The sequence below is a fragment of the Rhamphochromis longiceps genome, linkage group LG13 (genome assembly GCF_057381845.1).
Source record: "Rhamphochromis longiceps isolate RC_006_pf linkage group LG13, R_longiceps_female_GT1.1, whole genome shotgun sequence".
NCBI lineage: Eukaryota > Metazoa > Chordata > Actinopteri > Cichliformes > Cichlidae > Rhamphochromis > Rhamphochromis longiceps.
In genome coordinates this window covers 11,559,011-11,582,577 of record NC_140569.1, presented here as the reverse complement: position 1 = coordinate 11,582,577, position 23,567 = coordinate 11,559,011, and the positions used below count along the sequence as shown (strand labels likewise).

Here is a 23,567-nt window from a genome sequence, read left to right as displayed (position 1 = left end):
CCAAGAGATAGAGGAGCGATACAGGTTTTTTTTTTCAAACAACTTAGATTTATTTTTACATGAAACTTAAAGAATATAGATGCATTTAGAAAAAAATGTTTAAAGAAAATGCTATGAAAACTTACTGTTGAAGTCAGAAGGGAAACACAATATACTGCAAATATATGCTGCAATTTTTGCAAACAATATGTTTCCTTCTTTAAATTTCACTCAGCTTCATTTAAAAGTATAAATCTTGTATTTCTGCTAGGAATTAAAAATATAAAAAGGGCATCAGGCTAGTTCAGTTCAAATACCTCTTTGCATATCACTTCTATTCCCATAAGCTGTAAGAAACTAGAAATTATACTACAAATACACATCCATGTTTTCTCGAATGCAGTCATCTTAATAATATATGAATCATCACCACAGGAAGGAACACTTCTCTTTGTTCTTCCTCTCTGAGTTCAATAATTTTGTAGTGGAAATTATTGATTTCTTTGACTGCATAATGGAGGGAAAAATCAAGAGGTCAAACGAGGCTACAGGCTCGGACATATGGTCTCGATTGTGTATTGGTTATGATATTATATTATAAAAGGAATTGAATTACATTGCAGCAATTAAATTACATTGCAGCATCCTACACATTCACAAAAATGTTTGTTCTTCATAACTTCATTTGTATCTTTAGCTCTGCTCATGCTGCTCACGTTGCCTGTATCTTTCCATCGTTTGTTTGGAAATGACATAATACGGAACCCAGGAAGTAGCTGCATTAGATATTCAATGTGTCTCTTTATGAAAATCCATTTATCTGTCCCCAGTGAAGTGGCTTTCCTCAAAGCTACTGATCTCTAAACTATGTCAAAGTGGAGTGTGTCTTGTTACAGACGTGCTATGAAGTGGTCAGGATCAATAATTCTTTGTTGATAGAATCAAGGGGATGTTGTACATACTCGTCCTTGTGCAGTTTCACATTAGGCTTTTCACGCAACCTGTCTGCATCTCACCACTCTCTTATGAGACACTGAGCTGCAATAAGGAACAGCACACCTGTCCTTTCTGCACTCTTTCCTCTTGTACAGTCTCTTAAAATTAATCCCTCTGGGAACTGTACGTGCTATACTGTATACATTGGGCTGCTGTGGGGTTCATTGGGTGCAGTGCAGTGAGGCAGCCATCTTGGCTCAGTGAGTTCAGTGAGTTCAGTGATGCTGGAGGGAGGCTGGCTGGATCAGGTGGCAGTGCCAGATCTCTGATATCAATCACCAGCCGCTGCTGCCTCTGCTACTGTCTGCTGTGTCGCCTTTCTCTCTTCTCTTCTCTTCTCTTCTCTTCTCTTCTCTTCTCTCTCATTTCCATGTACCATTATTCATCCTCAACTTATTCTACAGGCCAATAGTAGACACACAGACAGTGAAGGCTTTGTTATGAATGGCATCCTCTTGCACATCCGGAGGAAGTGTACGCTCCAGTGTGGCTTTACAAACTGTCTCCATTGTCCTGAGAATGACTCACTCTACACTGCAGAGAATGGCAGACAGCCAGGCAGTCAGACAGACTGACAGCACAGTGCAGACAGACTAGTCTGCAGAGCCTACAGACGAACAGCAGAGAGACAGTTTGTGACAGGTAGAGCCAATATGGAACAGAGGAAGCCAACTTGTGAACTAAAAAGACCTGCAGCTAGCACGTGTGGACACAAAATGTAGATGGATAACATACACAGATAACTTTGTGTTTAGCTGGAATATATGTTTTTTGGTTTTTGGATTATGTCTGTGTTAGCGTTACACTGCCTCAGCATAACCACGGATAAATTTTGCGAGTTGTGAGCTCAATGGCCTGAAGCAATATAACTGTCAGCTCAGTAAGATCGGCTGAAGCATCCCTATAAAAGCCATGCACAAGGACACTCCTGGAGTAATGGATGGGTGTGTGAATGAATTAATGTAGAGTTAGGCAGTCTTGGATAAATGAATGAGTGAATCAATGAATGGAGTGCTGATCACTGCAGATGAACAGCTTGGACAGAGGAAGTGAGCGGGGAGTAAAGGAGGAGAGGTTGAATAATGGGATTAGTTTGCAGCTCAGGATCATCAATATGCTGACCTCAAACATTTGATCACACTGTGGGTGGATGCACATATATTCACACATGTACACTTCACAAGGTTATTGTTAGTTATTATTTATCACTACTCTGAAAATCATTGTCAGAATCCAAATTTTGCTTAATGCACCCTGCTTACATGCTATACATTATCACTCCTTTCACTTGATTAGTAATAAGTGTGATCAGAAGCACCCTCAGCTAAACATATTGTCTGTCATCTGCTGCTAATAATTAAACAAATTATACAGTTTGTTATCAATGTTAGAATTTAATACATATATAAATTAATAATTCATTTATATAAAAGGTGCTACTGTGTATATATAAGAATGTGACTCAAGCTTGTTAGACATTTTCATGGTCACGCAACACAAATCCAACAACTAACAGATGTTATATGATGGATTTCTTTAACAACATGGTTTATGCCACTTGCACCAGTAAGGCTATTGTTGAATATTGTTGCCAATGCTTGCTTCGTTTTTCAAATTTAGCCCAGACAATGTTTTTTTAAGGGAAAAAACCTTTATGTATCCTAGATTTCCTACACGCCTCAGGTTCCTCCACAAGTATTTTCCCTTGTTCCAAAGGGAGCCTGGAGATGTGTCTTTAGTTTAATAAGATCTGTTGACAGCAGCTGCACTGTCCTCACTTGACAAAGCAATTTGAGTTTAAGTGGAAACCAGAATCTATGTTTAAATGTGCTAACACAGATTAGACTAATAGGGTAGTGTGTGGTTTAACATCTTGAGGTTATTGAGAGCTGGTGGGAGCAGGCTTTGGGTTGATTAGAGAAGGCAGGTTACAGTGGGGGTTGGTTTGGCTGATTTGGGCCAACAGATTAGTTCCTAGTCGCTAGCAGCTAATGTAAGTGTTACAGTAGCTGACAGAAGTATTACCCCAGAGTGAGACTGTTTTGGCTTTTTATGTGGCCATTTTTTTTTTCTTTTCCAGTTTTGACAAAATTTTAATCCATAGCTTGATATGATATTAAAACTTCTGAAAAATAATAGTCTACTGTATTTAATAAAACCCTGTAATGAGACCTTGTACAGCTCCATTTCAAACTAGTTTTTCTCTCCAGTATCGAGTACTACAGATAATCAGATATACTGTCTGTTTGTGCCTTTTTAAATAATAGAACAGCACAGTCTGATCGTATGTCTTAGAACTGCTTTTCACACTGACAACAGGACGACACTAGCCAGGCTGTTGCTTACCACAGCTGACAAAATGATTACTGCTCCAGTAACAGTGTGTGTATTATTTAGTATGTCCATGCTGAAAATTTCCCTAGAAACTGTTTTTGGTGCCCAGTTTTTTCTCTGTGATGATTTTATTCTTGTATGATTTTTTTTTTCACATGCTGAAGTTTCAAATAAGATAAGGATGAATTAAGAAATGCTTTATCCCCTGTTTGGGGAAAAATGGATGTTGCAGTTGATTTGGGTGCAGCAAGAATAAATCAGGTGTATAACACAACAAAGGTGTTTTTAGCAGAACCAAAATGGTCGACAGTGGTGTACATCTGTTTGCTCAAAGCAACTGGACAGCATCCTTGATGCATTTCTCTTCAATTTGTAGCACAGAGCTCTTTGTTGCCTCATTTTTAAGTCCGAGCATGAGCTCCACAGAGCATCGTCTGTTACAGAAGCCAGGAAAGAGGTTTTTGTGGTTATTGGAGCCCCTTTTTAAAATTTTTATTCAGCATTTCTGAATCTGACTGATGGCTATTGGGTTGGTGACTTAATAGTTGAGCTGCATGTTGATGTTACAGTGATCATGGTTAAAGGGTCAGTCAGTCTATTTATAACTTCCCACCTGTAATCTGTCCCTGACGGGATTAACAGAGCCACTAGCTTCAGCCTGCTGTGCCACACAGACACGCTGAAAATGTCACACATGAATAAATACATGCATTAATAAAGGTATAAAGGTGTACAGTGCATGCAGACCAGAGAAAATGCATAAAATGTGACCATGTTTTTTTTTTTACTGCACGTGTACATGTTTGTTTGCATGCATTTTTCTTATTGGTATACACATGTTTCACAGAATCTTGGTTATTTGGCCTGACTAAAAACAGAAGAAGACGACACCAAACAGTGACAACATTTTTTCATCCTCCCTCAGACTCCTCCATCTATGGTTGCCAATCTCCAGTCATTAATTAGCTGTCCATGATAAAATTCCCCATTCCCAATCTGACACTAGTGTAGAGCAGTGGACAGCAGTGGTAATCATGTCAGCAAGGCTTGGCTCAATGTTCTGAGGGGGCTAAATGGCCCCCATATGGTCCACTGGCTGGGACCCGCTCTTCACCATGCTCTCATTAAACTACTGCTTAATATACCAAGGTAAAGAAACACACACACACACACACACACACACACACACACACACACACACACACACACACACACACACACAGACTAATGCATACTCTCAGCTGTAAGAAACAAATCAAGGCATTTGACAAGGGATTGGACACAAAGGGACAGGAGGACAAGGAGGTGGTGTTTGTTTCTGTGTTTGTGTGTACATGTGGTGTGTGTGTCTGTGTTTTGAGAGAGTGACGCTGTACAATTGTTGACTTGCCATCTGTCATCAAGCAAAGAATTCTGTCTGTGTGTGTGTGTGTGTGTGTGTGTGTGTGTGTGTGTGTGTGTGTGTGTGTTTGCATAGACAGGAAAGATGAGACAGAAAGGAAAGAAAGAAACAGTGAGTGAGGTGCAGATGTCTCACAGCATAGCGGCTGGAACATGAGGTTCAACAGCAGACTGCTGTATGAGAGGAGGTGGAGGGGGAGAACTGAGAAGAAAAGATGACGAACATCTGCCATATTCAGATATTGCTCCGTGGTTTGAGTGTTTCCACAAAATATTTTGAGCTGGAATAGGCCTGGGACATTGCCTGCTTATTAAGTAGTTTGCAGGACTAGACTGGCAAGTTCACAAATATTCTTAAGTATTTAACCAAAAATGCGATTTTATCTCCCTTCACCAACGTTTTGTTTCACTGGGCGTATGTCTTTGTTGGTGAAATACTCTGTGGAGAAACAGATGAGCCATTTGACACGGAGAGCAAACAGTTGAACAAGTTGGTGCAACTATAAACCTCAAGAAATATTTTAAAGTCAGATAAATCGTACTGCTTGTTAGCTGGTGTTCTTTGTCTGTATATTGGAGTTTTTCTATACTTAAGTCATCTATCATTTCCTCTTTACTGTTAGGAGAGTGACATATATAATGATTTGTTGCCTTCACTTTTTGATTGATCACTTGTTTGGAAGCTTTTTCTTTTGCAATTACAGTAGTTAGCTGTTACTGACTGGGAACTTTTCCCCATTGTAGTGAATGAATTTTAACATAACTGCGTGTGAAAACTTTGGTTTGATTTTAGTCTGGCATATGTATCTTTTAATCTTGTTTGTAATTTTCAGGAAGTGCAAGTAGCAGATTTAATACTTAATATGAATGTTTTGAGTTAAATGAAAATTAAAGGATTAATTTTCATTAGTAATTGGCTAAAACTGATTACAGTATAGATGACACACATATAGCCATCTTTGTTTCTTTTTAACTGTGTGAGAGGCCTAAGTGCCTGATGCTGGCCAGCTGAGGTGGACAAGTTGTCAAAAACAGCCTCTTAGACAGAAAGGCGTTACAAAATGACAAGCACCAGCTCCCAGGGACAGAGAGAAAAGTGTTTGCTGTAGTTAAAGTGATATACTGTCTGCCACCTCAAGGTGTTACAGACAGGCAAGCGGTCACTAATTGCAATCACACTGTGATTCGTTTCCCCAAAGTCTGTAATACTTCCTGAATTTACACTGCCAAATTTTAAATAAGCAATCCATCCATCCAGGCATCCATTCATTGATCAACCAGGTTGAGTCATGGGGGCAGCAGTCTAAGGAGAGATGCCCAGACCTCCCGAGGATGGGAATGCAGAGGTGAAGTAATTTCTTCAGCATCCTTGGCCTGCCTAGGGGTCTACATCTGGTTGGAGATGCCCAAACCATGTCCAACCAAAACTAGACGCCTAGTTTATTCTTGCCATTGTCATGAGCAGAACTTAGGGTGAGCCCCTACCAATGGAAGCTCATTCTGGTATCTGAGGTCTTGTGCTTTTTGTCTCTAACAGAATTATAGACAGCTTTACTTTGCTTTCACCCTTACCTGTGAAAGCACAAGTCTCTTGTTGTGGGCACAACTGGGGCGCCACTGTTTCCACAAGACCCTGAAAATATTTTTTTAAGGCTTACGCTCAAGTCTTTTATTGAACTGAGTTGTGGTGTCTTTATGAGACATCGGGAAGTTTTAGTTGCAGGTGAACCAAAACAAATATGATTTTCGTTCAGACGACGAGGAGTGAGTAATTGTGAGGGGAATTGAATAAGTGTTACATTTTAAAAGCTTTATGAACTGCAGTCTGTCACATCCCTCTATATCCATTATCCTTGAATTCAGATGTAAACAACTATATTACTTATGTACTTCATCACATAAAAAACTAAATAAAGTCTCTTTTCTCTGGTTATTTGTTGGCATCGCAATTTCTGAGTTGCAAGAACAAAATTTAGTGAGAAAATAATAAAAAGTGTGTGAATGAGCTGTGCTAAATATGCCCACAGTGAATTCACCGTAATAGACAGATGGGCACACACTAAGGCAGGTGGAGAGACAGACAGGTAAACAGGCAGGACGGAGAGGAGAGCAGAGAGCAGCAGTTAGTGAGGTGGAGAGCACTTACTGTCGGCCCTTCAGTGCAGCACATGAATGGACCCTTTGAATGAGGCGCGGCTGGGCTGGTGTGTGTTGGGGGCAGTACTGGTGCAGGGGAGGCGGTGCTCTTGACAATACTTGGGGTATAGTACTTGATTGTTTACTCTTGCCTGTGGGGCTGAGCTATTGTGCTCTAGTGTGTATGCGTGCATGAGTGTGTATTTGTGGTTGCAGAGTAGTGTGTATGTGTGGTGGTGTGTATAAAGTTTACAGGCATTCAAGGAGACAAACGGCACAGTGCTTCTCTGTTGATCTAGAAGAGTATAGGGGCTTCACAAATGATCAGAGAGGGGGTCTTATGTTGGCCACACAAACACTCACATGCACACATAATGCCAGCTGCCGCCCTTAGCCCCAGCCCAGTATTTCTGAATTAATAATACAGGGCCAGCCACTCTGGAATAATGGTGATTTACACACACACACATCCATGCACAAAGCTTTGCACCTGTTCACCACTGCTTAACTGGACAGGGTTGGGCTTCACCACCACACGCACACGCACACACACGCACATCCACACCCCCCTTGAGTCTGTTGTGGGCAATAGTTAGACAGCTGTGTCTATCTCCTGACCCTCCCCTTCTATTTCTGATGGCAAGCTATTCTCACTGAATGATTGGTCCAGTTGTGTTACTTTGTTCCCCTGATTGGATAGTTTTATATCCAATGAGGCAAAGAAACAGGATAATAATTTGAATATGAATGTCAGATTTAAATGGGGACCCTCAAAGCTATGCACTTCTAAGTGTTAATGCACAGTATGAATATAGCAAATACTGAATGGGGGGAATGCAACCCGTTGTAAAATTGTGAGCCCATACTGGTATTGTTTTTTTGTTTACTATTATTGTATTTTTATTTTTAGTATTCATATTTACATTTTTTCATATTTTATGTTCAGCACTTTGGTCAGTGCTAGCTGTTTTTAAAATGCTCTGTAAGTAAAGTTGACTTGGCTTGTTCCTCCTTTTGCTCCAGACTAACAAGTAAAATCTTTGTAACTTAGCTTTTTAAAACCTTAAACCGCTTCATCATTTTCAACATTTAACCAGATAAACAGAGAAATGTCAAGAAGGGACATTAGTGTATTGCAGCAGAACCAGACTAGTCATCAGGAAACCACTGATAACTTTGGTGTTGTTATGATGATTTTCATTTGTAAACAGGGCCTCTCAGGCATGAACTAACTGAAAGTAATAGTTGAGGGAAGTAAATTGCCTTTTTTGAAACAATTTAAAAATATATTTAGACCTGCTAAAGATTTAAATTATATTTATATTAAAAGCAAATGAGAAATATCTATACAGCATTTAATTACTGCATTAAATGTAATTAATCCAGGGTGCTAACACACAATGCCTCAAGGAGAGAAAAAGAGGAGCAATATACCAACAATCAGTACAATATGATTAGCCTGCTTATTGGCTGTGTGTGTGCCTTTCCTAATCTCATTGGATCCACCTCTTTCTGAACACAGGCAGCATGTCATTCCTAATGTTATCGGGTGTTTGAATGCAAAGGATTTTTTTTCTGGTTAGCTCAGATTGTATTTTTACCTTCTTGATGTGCGAGAAGACATACAAACACATCAGTCTTCGTGTTTTCAGTGACATGCTGCCTGGGTAGTTGTGCGTGTGGGGGTGGATGGTTATATATAAAAATGTATTTTGGCGGGGCAGACCATCTGACTGAGCTGTTTTGAATATTGTTGACAGAATTTACAGATTTAAACCTGGATTGTCCGGTTAATGATTCTATCAGCATCAATATTTGCATATCTTGCATATCTAAATCTTACTTATACATTGACAAACAAACTACGAATTTTAAAAAATGTAACAATTTTAGGGAAAGTCTGCAAAAAATAGTATATTTTTCTGATAAATAAAAAATGGTCATCTTATGTATTGATTTCCTGCTTTTGGCTGATGTTGGCCTATTGCAGATATATTAGTATTAACTTGTTTGTTTTTGTTTTGTACCTTCAAACTATGACAGTTTTCTGACTTACAGCCCCTCAAAGTAAATTGGTGTATTTGGATAGAAATACACCAACACTGCGACAGACTGGCGACCTGTCCAGGGTGTACCCCGCCTCTCGCCCTATGACAGCTGGGATAGGCTCCAGCGCCCCCCGCGACCCTGAAAAGGATAAGCGGAAGCGAATGGATGGATGGATGATAGAAATTTCAAACTTAACTTACCTTTGAGTCACGTAAAGTTTTAAGGACGGAAAAATGCATTTAAATTACTTTAAAAAATTTTTAGCATGAGTTTTTTCTGTTATCAACTTTAAATATCATTATCACAAGTTGCAGTAATTGGCATACATCAATTTAATGCCTCGAGAATATCTTGAGAGCAGGGGTTAAAGTGGGCTTGGACTGCCTGGATCAGTATTTTGGCACCTTCAGTTAATAAGCAATTAAATCTGATGGGTAGGTTAATGTAAATTGCTGTCAAATGAGTTAATTTTTTTATGTACTCCAGTCCCTAAAGGTCAGCATCAGTCAGGTTCAAGTAGAGATGTATTTTATTTGTAGCTGAAACTGTAAAAAGAAGCCTCTGTAATGTGTAAGGAGAAGAATTTGTACTGAACCAGGCTTCATTTACTGGACAGGAGGTCATTCTGGGCCCAGGTGTGTCTCATGCCCCTAATAATACCTCGTCACAGGACTGATTTCTGAAAACAGAAGAGCATAGAACATAAAGCTGGACAGATGGGGAATCGCAAAACACTTTGGATGTCACCATTAAGTCAAAACTCCTCACACATTCTAAAGTTCATAAGCTTCTGTGGGCATTTTTGTGTGCGTTACATATCTGTTCTCTGTCTTTTACAAAGCAAAGATTTGCTGTAGGGGTGGGTGACAGACCCTACACAATGCGGTCACATAATAAAACTAAAATTCAAAAATATTTTCTGCTTGGGATGTTTTAGCCTGGGTGCCTCTTAAAGCACTCCTTTTTTGTCATACGAGTTGGCACCATATACTTGGCCGCACAATATTTAACCACATCAGTAATTTCCATCCACTGTTTGCTGTTCCCGTTTTCCTGTTATATGGAGTCTAACTAGCATGTGCTCTAGCCATTGAATATTTGTTTACTTTTGGGCCATACATCACCTGCTGCTTATCTCCTTGCGTGCCTTCCTAGTAGGGCTGCCACGATTAGTCGACTAGTCACGATTACGTCGACTATCAAAATCGTTGACGACTGATTTAATAGTCGGCGCGTCGTTTGAAGCTTTGTAAGATCCAAAAGACGCAGAAATAAGTAGCAGGATTTAAGAGTGTAATAACGGACTGAAACAGAAGATGGCAGCACTGCATGTACAAGGATGCCAGCTGCCGTTAAACCCCGAAGAAGAAGAAGCTGTGTCCCAGAATTCATAGCGCGGCCCAGCTCAGTTTCCAACAATGGCGGCAGCTAGTTAGTTTTAATATTACTCTTATTATTCTTTCTGGGTCACAAAATAAACGTTTAACATATTTTCAGGCGAGAATGTAGCTGTGTAAACCTCAAATATCTGCTCAGTTTATCAAGACACCACATATTTTCAAAAGCGCTCCGACGTTTTCGGAGACGTCTGTTACCCACTAGCTCGATAGCTAGCCGGGGGCTAGGCTAACTAGAGCTGTGAGAGCACCGGACTCCCGGCAAATAGTTTTCAAACCCACCGCCGTCTTTCGCTCCTCAGGTTAAACGTGATATATAAGTCACTTAGATAACTTAAAAATGTTATTGTTTTGCCTTTTTTTTTTTTTTTTAGTATTTTATTTGTTCCTGAGTAAATCAGTTTGGCTGAGATTAAAGTTATAGTTTTTACACAGCTGATTATCAGAAGTGTGAGATGCTGTTATAGTTTAGATAGCAAGGAGTTTATTAAACTTCACCGAAACAATCTGCAAATTTCATTAAAATTTAATAAACTATCATCCTGTCTTTATTTTTAGTTAGCACAGACCTTAAACACTTAAAGCTGTAAGCTAATGATAGTTATATAAGAGCAGATGCTGCTGGTGCAATAAGCTGTACGTTTTACGTCCAATGGATGATGATCTGATTAGTCGACTAATCGCCAAAATAATCGGTGACTAGTCGACTATCAAAATAATCGTTTGTGGCAGCCCTACTTCCTAGCCTGGTTGAATTGTATGATGTGTGCATTTTGTTTTGGTTGTGGTAAAACAAGTTTGTTGTTTCCACCTTTACCACTATCGTTGGAGGGCGACATGCGGCTCTGGCTGTCGGACATGTCTGGACTGGTCTCATTGTTTCGTGCATTAGGGAATGTAAATGTTGTTGCTATAGCAATGATATCATGATATGACACTTTTTTTCTTATGACGTTAAAATGTATATCATATTGAAGCTGACTGAACTGGAGAAATGGTCAAACTGACATCAATTGACATACAAACACGGAACTGCCATCTTATATATATACTGTTCACACACACACACACACACACACACTAGCACACACACACTAGCACACACATTCACAACTGTGCTCTTAGGGGGATTAGAATGAGCGGCATCTTGGCTGAACCATGTTTGTCAGTCACTTTCCAGCACAGCAGCAGTGGCCACCATGCTTCAGGGAGCCACCACCATCTACTGGACTGTAGTGGTACTGCAGGAGAGGATATCATAAAAAGAGAAGAATTGTATTTTTTTAAGCAGAAGAAATAAATCGAGGGAAAAAAAAAAAGGTTCAATTCTGTAGTAATGTTTCCCCAAAAGAGATGTTGTATTCCTTGTATTGCAATTGAATGTGTATGCTGCCAGTGTGTATGTGTGTGTGCATGAGTCCATGAGTGTACCTCCTTCTGTACCAGCTGAGGGAGCAGAGGGGCACCAGTGCATGCTGCATGCATGTGTGAGTGTGTGTCTAAGTGCACCCAGCACAGCTTACCAGGAGGCTCTGGCTGTGTGCAGCTGGCTGGGTAAAATCTCCTTGGCCCCCAAGGGATGGACATACTCCCATGGGTTTACACTCAATCTGGTCACCCTGTGGTTGCCCTGCCCTGTCCCAGCTTTCTGTCACTGTCATAGCTTCAACCACACACACACTGAGCCTTGTCTCACTCTCACTCAGTATCTTGCTCAGTGTTTTCCCCTCACTCTTCACCATGACATCCTCTTCATCATTACACTGTTGTGGCTCCGTGTAGTAACGCCCCACAGACAGCGCTATAAGCTTCTACAATTACTCTAGCACTAAATGCTTAAACACAGCACAAGCAGGAAAAATGCCATCTCAGTTTTACAGGGAGCACGTAGCATAAGTTTTATGCTCTCACTGTATTTAAAGCAGTCATGCACACGCTGGTAATGAGACTAATGCACACTAAGTAGATTGGCTTTGAAGAGTCTGGACTCGCCTTAAGAAGTCTGAGCAGACTGGAGTTAGAATTGCTGGGGTTGAGGTCACGCATAGAGATATTTCCTAATAAATGCTCACATGGCTGATGGAGTAGACTCTCCAGATAATGCTAAAATTTTGCACTCTTTTGAACCAGTGAGACTGACAGTAAATGTCTTGTGCAGCTGCATATACTGGACAAACTCTCAGAAAGATATAGTCATATTGAAGCATCTTTCAGCACAGTTCTCCCAGTTCGCCGTATTCTCCGTGCTCTCTGTGCAGTCACTACACTGTTACCTTTCCTAACATCAGAAACCAGTTAGGTGTACCTCTTCGTCCTCCACACGATCTGTTAATGCCTTTTGTACCTGCTTTAGATTTGCAAATTAAAACTCCTTCACACAATGTCTTGTGATGTATATTGACTTTTGTCAATAAAGAGGTCAGCTAAAAGCCCACCTACCAGTTTGACTGTGTTCTGCTTTTGTTTCACAATGGTTCGTTAAACCCCTAAAAAACAGTAATTCCTGCCCACCTACTATAGCTCAACTGCATAATATTTTGGTTTTTCAATGCTTTTTAAACATGATAATTTTTTGCTTTAATGCACGTCCTTTCACATCCATGTTTAGTAAATGAAGTCTGATTAATAAAATGACCAAAAATAGCCAAGACAGTTGGAAAGCAGTTACCATATTTGCTTTTGTTTTTTTTGTTACAACCAATGTTATTAAACACTAAATCAAAATTTTTTTTAAAAAAAAATGTGGAAAAAAACGATTTACTAAAAGAAATAATAGATAAAACTAAAATAAAATAAAAATGCAGAGAAAATTCTTTAGTTTTAATTTTTAGCCTTTGCTGTTATGGTCACATTTTGTCAGCAGATTGTCCTGGTGCAGATGTTGAGTAACTGGAATGTCACAATAATAAATAAAAAGACTAATAAAAGCTCAACTAAATCTGCTCTGGAAACTAACAAACTAACTAGGATTGAAAGCAAACATTCAAGGCATAAAATACATGAAAAAACGAATTTAAAGAAATACAAAACAGCAGTAAATCTGATTGCAAGAAAACCCTGTTATATGGAAGTGAGTGTGTGGTGTTATGTGGCCAGACGTTTTTCTTTCTGCTGGTGAGCTGCTGTGTATGTGCTGGAACGTGGCAGAAATTTCCCTCCACCCTCATCCCCGCCTCTCCCTACCTCTATACACCACCACCCACCACCTCTCCAGCTCCCAGAGTGCCAGTCACACAGCCCCGTCTCTGCACCATCTGCATATCAGCTCTAGCCTCGGCCAAAGCATTAAATTAAATCCCTGTTTGGGTTGATTAACAAATGGCTGGTGAGCTCACATAGTTATGGACTTATTTATTTAATTGTCATCAAAGCTTTTCCTGATTTTCGTCTGTCGTGTTCTCAGCTAAAATGTGGTTAAATCAGGAGAGCAGAGGTATACCGATGTCCTTAAGGAGTCAGTGCGAAACAAAGAGATGGGGAGAAACTAAAGAAGTTTGTGCAAGTTTGTGTGTCTCATTCCTGTTTTGCTGGCTGAATTTCAGCCTCGTCATTTGTACCTGTCTCCCCATTTATTCTCTCTGCATTTCCCTCACTGATTCTCTCCTCTTTTTTCCTCCGCCCCGAAATGAATAGTTAATCAGTCCGCTAATTGAGTGACAGTTAGCGAGCGCATTGTTGTAATTGTCCAATCAGAAAGCTTGGAACGGACACAGTCACAGCTGATTCATCTCTGCTTCTTTCTGCTAAATCCACAAGCTGCAATTGGAGGAGGTGCCAACGAGATTTATTTCTCCTATAAGTCGGAAAAATTACTTTAAAAAAGTCTAGCTTGATTTTTATGTCATGTTGACCTTTGTGAGTCAGCGTTACACTTTTATTTAATATTTTCCTAATAGTTACAGAAAACGGAATAGAGAGGAATGTATGAATATGCAACCTCTCATTTCTAATTATATGGAAAAGAGCACTTTACATCTCCTGCTGAAGTCTATATTTTGTCGTCTTTTTGAAGCAATTTGAATACACTTCAGAATGGTGTATCCTATTCTCCTAAACATCTTCTGTTCCTTCGATCCTTCAGATCTCCCACGTTCTCCTGTTTTACTGATACCCTGTCGTTCTAACAAGAAACAAGAGACTCCTGTTGTTTTAAGCACTGTGTACTGTAGTATTTACTAATTGGCCTTAAGGGAAAAGTAAAGTTGTGCAGAAAACTAAATGAAACTGAAGTGAGGAGTCCGAGAGAGATGGTGTGGGAAGGAGACCGGCTGTTCTGTTTTCTCCAGCAGTCCAAGCTAGAGACATGTGGCTCCCCAGACAAGCTGTCCAGAGTGGGAGAGCTCGCTGGACTCATTACAGGCAGGGCCAAGACGGGATAGCTTGACAGAACAGCATTGGATCATACAGAGAATTGGATCGGTCAGAGCAGAATTGTTTTAGTCTGTGTGTGCGTGTATGTGCATGCGCGTGTGCTTGTGTTTGTTTGGAACGGCGTGTGCGGACAACTGTCCATCTCCTCTCTCTCCGTCTGTGCCACCCCTGGCTGCCCCCTCCCCCGCCCCCCAGTGGACATGTACACACAGAAAAACACACTCACAGACTCACACACTCACGTACACGCTGTCTAGGCCTGGCCAGAAGGATCGCTTAAATGTTTTCAGTTGTACTGGACAGCTGAGGGATGAAGTGGCCAACCACAGGCTTCCATTGGTTGGACACCTCATCTAGAAACTGACTCATAGAAATGACTGGACTTGGACCGGCAGGCCAGCCGTCGCTGCCAGTTTATAATAGTTTTATCAGTTTAACTTTCTCTTTATCTTCATCCTTTTTGACAGTCAATCCATCTCTTTTTCAATCCAGTTTGAAGTTAAGCAGAGTTTCTTTTTTCCAGATGATCAGTTTCCATTTTCATTCCTTTCTGAGCTCACAGCTGGAACGGATAAACCTCCAAAACTGCTAATTTCTGTCAACTTTCCACCATAGATCTTATATTCATTCATTTTTAATGTCTGATGCATATCTATAAGAGCTGAACACAGTTGCACAATAATAATTTACATGTGCACTGCCAAACTCAGTTTGTGTGATGTGTAGGAATGTCATTTTGATTCTTGATACCCATATTAAGATGTCATGGTATGAAAACCAAAAATGATTACCCTGTTTACTTAATCGTAAACCTCTCCAATAAAATGTATTTTTAGATCACTGACACAATGGTTTATCTAAAATATGAGCATTATATTTTATTGATACAGAAATCTTGGGAGGCTTGCTGAGTAGTTTAGTAACATTACTACAAGGTTGCATTAGGTTAGCTTCAGCAATAAAACAACATTACATACTAAATGTGCACAGAGGGACTAAATATTTTCAGTAGTACTGTAGAGTTTAGTTTTTATTGCAAACATTTTATGCTGTGGACCACAGATGATTTTACACTGCCTGCAGTACTATCAGGATGGCCGGGCCAAAAAGGACACCTGCAAAATATTGTACATACATTATATGAAAAACACAATTTTCCTGACATTTTCTCTTCTGTATAGTAATTCTGGCATTGGTGCTCCTGTGCATTTCATTGAAAAATAGATATCCTAAACCCTCCTTCAGTTTTTACACTGTGCAAAGCTATCCAATTGGATTGGACCTTTGGGTGGGCTCGTTCTGGCTTCCATAAAGATGGATCATGACATCTTCAATCTCTAAAAACACTGAACATCTGTATTTAGTTTAATTTTTACTTCATCTTCATCTTTTCAAAGTCCATCCATCTCTTTCTTAATCCACTTTTAAGTTACTTAGTTTCACTTTAAGTTTTTTTCAATCATTAATCATTAACTTCTGTCTACTGATTAATATCTAATGATTAAATCATAAAATATCATAAAGATATCTAACCTCGCAATTAAACTTTCAATAAATAGAGCATTAATACACTTTCTCTGATGCAAATCTAAAGGAGCTTATCTTAGCTACAGAAGAGAATATCTCATCATAATGTTTTCCAGACACGGTCTCCACAAGCACTGAACATTATAACCTTCAGTATTTATCACAGGGCTTTTATTGCCTTAGATAATTTTTTCTGGACTTTATAAAGCACACGTTGTTTAGAAAGTCTAGTGATTTTCCACTTACATTTATTCACAAAGTAGCAATGAAAGAAACATTCATTCCTGCTTCAGGGAACCAAAACCCACAGTATAACAAAATGCTGAATTGATTAACTGTGAACCTTATTAAATATTTATTATCTTTTTTTATGCCCGATTATCTATTATTGTTTGGTCAGAATAATGAGAGATTCTGGTTTTTTTTTTGCTTGTTTATAATCTACCCCCCTCTCCCCCCATATTTTTTGGAATGCTTTCTTTAATATTTTTTCTTTCATCTTCCTTATGCCTCTCTCCACCCCTCCCATTCAGCCCCTCTTGCAGCACTCTGTTTATCAGTAGCAAGTGATCCAAAGAATATGCTTTGTTTCTGAAAGAACAGGAGAAGGAAATAGGAAAGGAGGAGAGAGTGGGTGGATTTGTGAAAAAGAGAAAAATAGAGACTAGGAGAGAAGAGGAGAGGAGAGGTGTGATTTGGTAGCCCTGATGACGCACTGGCACCCACAAACATTTTATGTGTCTGTCTGTCTGTGTGTGGTGGTTCAGATCAGTTGCAATCACTCCCCTCTGCGCCACACACACGCACACACACACAAATACACACATGCACCTCTACCACCATCAGCGCCCAGAGGTACCGGCAGGGCCCGCAGTCGCATGGTTCCTTCAGTGGAGCAGGTGTTTTTCTGCGATGTGTTAACGAGCACGGCCTGCTGTCATTTCCGCTTTAAATGGATGTCGCAAATAGAACACACACACATATATAAGCTCTCCGTGTTCTCTTCTCCCAGCGAATTAGCTGAAACAAGGTGATCAAAACTGTTACTGAGCTTTGTATGTCAGCTGTGAGCATTTCTGCACATATTATGTGGAAAAGGTGTGTTAAAAGTGTGCGAAGTATGCACGTGTCAAACATTGGCTAGTTTATTTAAAGGGGCTGAGGTTTCAGCTGCTTAAAATGACAAACTGAGACGTTTACACAGCTTCCATCTCACCCTGTATGTGCACTCATTCTACTCGTCCAACTTTGTGTGAATCTGCACACGTGTGCACTTTAATCCATGTGTGTATCCATGCTGTTTTCCAGTAAGTGTTATCCGCCTCTGTGGTGTGGAAGTGCTTGACACTCATGTAATCCTGCAGCGGGTCATCTGATAAAGCTGTGGTGCCACCTTTGCGTCAGTCTGTGCCAGCCAGTTGGGTAAAACTCTGCCACCAGCTGCTCAGCAGATGTTTATATTTGTCTCTGCAGTCTAGGAAGGGTTATTCTCGATACGCAATCTTATCTGATGTAATCTTGTCTCATCTGATCTGTCTCTTCTTTCTTGTCTTCTAGTGACCAGTGGTTTTTGTAGATTTGTGTGCGTTGTGTGTCCGCGTGTGAGTATTTGGTAGAGGGGTCGTCACCTCAACACCTGCCCATGTATCAGCCAGATGATGTTTCTGGCATGGATCGTTTGAGTTCTGCGCTGGTAAACATGTTTTTGTCATTTTTTACATGATAATCCGATCTGAATCTGGCAAGCGCTGTGGGAGCCATAGAGATGCTGTGTGTAAGTGTGTGTTTGTGCAACACTGCAGAGTGTATATGTGTGTGTGTGTGTGTGTGTGTGTGTGTGTGTGTGTGTGTGACATCTTTTGGACAGATGAGAGTTGAGCAGACAGGCTCCTAACTGTCCAGGGAATAAAATCTGTATTTAAAATCCTTAGCATTATTATTGTTGCAGTTAATGCGACTGTCCATATATCATGATGATTATAGTAATCATCACAACCCCTGAATGAACTATTCCATCAGCATCACTCTTTCCTCTGAATCTGATCTGAATTTACCTGTGTGTGCACCAAGTATTTATTGAAGATATTTAACTCCTACATTTTCTTTCTTTTTGTGTTCATCTTTCTTTTCAGGTGAATACATAAAGAACTGGCGACCGCGGTACTTCCTGCTGAAGACAGACGGCTCTTTCATCGGCTACAAAGAGAAACCTCAGGATGCCGACCTGCCCTACCCCTTAAATAACTTCTCAGTAGCAAGTATGTTACCTACAACATATGCCATTATAGACTCTTGACACTGTGCTCTAAAATTTTGTGTACATGAATTTTTACACTGTATACAGACAGGAACATTAAAGGCAAGTGAGAAAATGATGATCCACAGATTTCTGTCAGAGGGATGCAGCTGCAGATTACATCTTTTTGTTTGACTCAACATTCAGTTGACCGATCATGTCAGCACCTTAAAGATATTGAAATGTTAAACTGTAAGCAGGGTATATGGGAAGACTAGTAGCCAGGAACCTGCATCTTTCCTCTACGTACATTACCAAAGTACCCTGCATACTTCTCTGGAGGCTCATAATTAAGTAATGATATGGTAACACCTCCTGTAATTTATCTGTGAAGGGAACATTTCAGTTCAATGAAGAATCTCTGCAGGTGGTACTGAGTCACAGTCTTGCTTTAGGACAACTCAGCACTTGATGAACTTTTAATAACCATCAGTATTGCCTCCAACTGCTTATAGGACAGAACTGAGTTTCTATTAACTAAAGAGGCACCTTTCTGTTTTTAAAAATATCAAATTTTCTCAAGTTAAGGTTACTTTATACTACACATAGATTAAAGACATTAAGTCTGGGAAATGAGAATAAAAGTGGACTTAGCTGGGCTTAGTGGAAATGCAGTAAAATACTTTTTCATGTAACGTTGATTAAAGATATCAGTCAGCTCATAGTAAAGTTTGAAAGTGCCTTATAGCAGATAAAATGAAAGACTGAAATGGAAGAAAACAAAATCATTACCATCTGTCCAAGTGAACATCAGTCTACAAGTGAGGGAGGCGAGTTGAGAAGACAGTTATATCTCTGTCAGTATTAAAGAATGCGTGTAATAAAAGTCCTCGAGAAGTAAGTTGTGCAACTAGGCAGGGATCTTGAACTGCCTGAGGGCACATGTGGAGGCAGTAAACCTGATTTTTTTGGGGGGGTACCACAAGGACTACCATTCAAGCTGAAATGAGATAAAGGAGCAGATAACCTTGTTTAATTTTGCAAAATGAACCAGATCATTTTGTTGTTTTATAAAAAATATAGTGTAACACACAGCAGCTGTCTGTTAATGAATAAATGAGTATGTATTATCTAGTTGTTTACTCTAGTTCATGTTTATACATAATCTGATTGTTACTATGATGGTGTTTGCCCTCTTGGCACAAGGCCTGATGCAGATGCCACCAAAATTATTAGCATCTATTTCCAATTAACACTGTATTGCTGCACAATATCTCAGATTTCAAAATAACATAAATGAGGCGAATATGTTTATTCTTTTAAATCAAATGGCACCTGCAGGGCATGTGAAATATCTGCAGAGAGGCAGAGAATATGTGTGAGACGAGAGCCAAAACAGAAAATATGATGTATGATAGAATACAAGCTGATACATCAGAGAAAATGATAAAAAATGGTACATCGAACAATGGAGGTGGAGAAAGAAAGATAGGAGTCCAGAAGGGAGGACAAGTACGGGGAATGAGCGATGGTAGCTGATCAGAGGTGGCAGAGGAGAGAGGAAGAACAGGGAAGGGCAGAGATGGAAGGATGATTAGGGTGGAGGAAGAGAAGGACGGAGGGACTGGGAGAGAGGAGGATCATCAGCACCAAACAGACAGGGAGGAGGAGACGAAGACAGGACTGGAGAAGGAGGAAAAAGGGGAGAGGAAAGAGTTTGTGAGGAGGACAAGCCAGGCCATACATCCGGCCCTGGCTGCTTGGCACAGCACTGGCATTGCCACATCTGTTGCCCAAAGCTGGGAGGCCAGGTGGTGTGTGTGTGTGTGACTGTGTGCGTGTATGTGTTTGTTTGTTTTTGCGTGGTTGTGCGTGTGTGTTTGCGTGCGTGAACAACAGAAGTGGTCAGATGGAACAGAGATGGTACAGGCCTGTTCCCTGCAGAGGGACTCATACATACAAGCCTTTCGCGCGCGCGCGCACACACTAACACTGCTACACAGTTTTCACAATTGCCTGCTGTGGCAAACAACCCAATTTCATTCAAACTTTACTTTTACGTGTGTGTATGTGTGTGTTTGTCTGTGTGTGGGTGTGAGTGTTTTTTGGCATCAACCATAGCATAACATTGTTTTCAGGCAACACTGCAGGCTGTATTCACAAGTCAGGTTGTAGCTTCTTTGTGTGTGTAGTTTTGTGTGTGTTTACATCGAAGCACTGTGGTCTTGTCATTAACCTTCCTGTCTATATTTAGGCAGAGCCATGACATGCTGTGCTGTGCCACAGTTAAACAGATAGCATTATAAGGAGGGGAAGGGAGAGATGAGCGAGGGAGAGAAGGTGAGCGGAGAATGACAGGAGACAAAAAGAGGACAGAGGGGAGGAGAAAACAGGAGAGAGAGAGATGGAGGGTCACATATGTAGAGCAAGTGGGGGAGACGAGAGGACAAAAGGTGACTCATTAGGCTCTTTTACATCAGTTCTCGTCTCCAAAAACCAGAGAGACTGCAAAGGGGCAATGAAGATGCATTCTTTCCCACAGCAAGCTCACAGCCCCATCTGGCTATGTGTGTATACGTTTCTGCTTTTGTGTACTGTAGTATGCTTTGCGCAGTAATGGACTGCTGTATTGCCTATTTTCATAGAAATGCGTCTGTTCTGATAGTCACCAGATGCGTATGTGGTGCACCACATAATATCCCTTGGCACAGTCATTGGTTGCTGAAGTTGCCGTTTTTTTTAAATCAACAAATTAAAATACAAAGTGCATGTTTTCTTAATGATAATGTTAAGGGTAATTTGTTACATGGCTTCTTTTTCTAGCTAAATGAATTCTAGTGTCACTGTGGCAAGGACTAGGCCTTTTTAACAGCAGAGGGCTTTAAGGGAAAAATACAGATGTTGCTAATAACAACTGCCTAGGCACAAGTGTAGAAAAAAAATACCCTGGCAAATCCAATGGCCGACATGCTATATGTGCATATTTTTAACTTGTCATAAGTCATAAGTAACTTTGACCTGAAGTCACTACATCTTAATTTATTTCTGGTAGAGTTAGAAGTGCTCTGACCTCATCTGAGTTTGTTTCTGCTTATTTGTTTTTCTGGAGTGCAAAGTGATTGCAGTCATCGTACAGTGAAGAAATCACTTTCCTCTGGGTGCCCATTTTCTTTCTTTTCTTTTCTTTTCTTTCTTTCTTTCTTTCTTTCTTTCTTTCTTTCTTTCTTTCTTTCTTTCTTTCTTTCTTTCTTTCTTTCTTTCTTTCTTTCTTTCTTTCTTTCTTTCTTTCTTTCTTTCTTTCTTTCTTTCTTTCTTTCTTTATTTTTAGAATGTCAGCTGATGAAGACAGAGAGGCCGAAGTCAAACACCTTCATCATACGCTGCCTCCAGTGGACCACGGTCATCGAGAGGACGTTCCATGTGGACTCCCCAGATGAGAGGTCAGTTTTCCTTTAGGCAACAATTCCTAAAGTGTTCAACAATCAGGGTTTGATCAGTGAGTATCTATATCTCTCTGAGAAATGAGTGCAGCATGCTGAATGGACATTTTGTAATCTAGTTAAGACTTATTAGTCAGAATACCAAAAAATGTCTATTCTCTGTTAATTCCACCAGTTTTGAGAAAATCTCCAGCACTGGCTGAAAACCCCAAACCATGACAGAGCCTCCACCATGTTTTATTGATGACTCTCACTGTTGTACATCTGTCTTCTGTACATATTGACAACAACTTGAATCAAAAATGTGAATGCCACAGATTTTCAATCCAGTTCATTTCCCTTCCTTAAGAATTTCTTCTTGATAGCTACGCTTGCACTGAGACCATTTTTGATGACACTTCAGTTAACAGTAGATGGATCACATATCATGAATGTCCTGGTGCATCGCTCAGGTTCTGTGTCAGGTCTTTGCTGGAACGCATGACTTTAAGACCCTGTTCATCCACTATAGATATGTTTTTGGGCATGCTACTGCCACTTGTGTTCTCCACTCCTCCAGTTTCCTTATATTTTTAATGATACTGCGCACCATGCTGAGATATTCCAAGTTTTTGGCTAATAGCTTCTTCAATCACCTCATTAGTGCAAAAATATTATTTTTTGCTTACCAAACTGTGTTATGTTTGTCTTTTCCTTAGATTCAACTAAAGAAATGAGAATAAATTATACACTTGTAAAAAAAGTTATTTAAAATTGCTTCCTTGATAAGCTGACTGTTATATGTAGACACGACAGTGGTTCATCTCTTGAGTTAGTTGCCTTTTTATCCTTGTAGGATGCATAGGTTAGTGTTTCAACAAACAAAAAACATTAAACTGAAAATGATCAGGTGGAGATACTGGACTAAAAATGAATGAAAACCAGCCAAAAAACCACTTTGAAAGCCCTTCAGAAACCCAGAGAACTATTGCTCAAGAGCACTTAAAAAGAAATTTAAAATTGCAAGAGAGTTTGGATCATTGCATGCAAAATATAAAGAAATGACAGGCTGATTTTTGCACAGTAATGTATTCTTTGTATTACATTCCATTTGGAATTGATTTACACTCTCTTCCCAGAAGAGACAGTTTGTTGCTTTCAGGGTCAGCTGTTGTTGCGGTGTTTTTCATGCCACAAGTCGGTGCTTGAATTTTTCTTGAGTATCGTGCCTCTTTCTCAATAACCTGTGGCTACCACCAGTCAAATTGACATCCACGACTGCTTGACGAAGCATTTTTTTTTCCATTAAGGGAAGCAAAAATAGCCAAATGAGTACAAATCATGTTGAAGTAAAATAAATGGAAAGTACATGGGTAAACGAATTATCAATGGCAGGGATACAGGATGTATGAAGAGGTCTGTACTGTATTGCTTTTGGTGGTGTGAGAGAGAAAGGAGAGGGTGAGAGAGACAGAGTGGAAAGGAGACCTTTCAAGTTGCGTTGGCATAAATTCTCCAGCTGCTCAGTTCCTTTCTGAGGAGCTGAGGTGTTTATCTCCAGAAAATGAACAGCTTTGCCCAGAAGACCACAGATGCTTCTGTGCATCCTTTGAGTTTGTGTGTGTGTGTGTGTGTGTGTGTGTGTGTGTGTGTGTGTGTGTGTGTGTGTGTGTGTTCTTCTTTTTATTTATTCATTTTTTTGGGGGTCTATGTGTGTGGGCT

At 40.1% G+C, this 23,567-nt stretch overlaps 1 protein-coding gene across 2 annotated transcripts in view; it reads left to right on the top strand.

The window, feature by feature from the left end:
- Positions 1 to 23,567, top strand: part of akt3a (AKT serine/threonine kinase 3a) — a 50,921-nt gene that overhangs the window by 12,688 nt on the left and 14,666 nt on the right. For both annotated transcript variants that reach the window (XM_085427627.1, XM_085427626.1), the window contains exons 3-4: positions 18,323 to 18,448; positions 21,755 to 21,866. In XM_085427627.1, the coding sequence (XP_085283753.1) occupies positions 18,323 to 18,448; positions 21,755 to 21,866 (238 nt within the window). The remainder of the gene's footprint in view (positions 1 to 18,322; positions 18,449 to 21,754; positions 21,867 to 23,567) is intronic.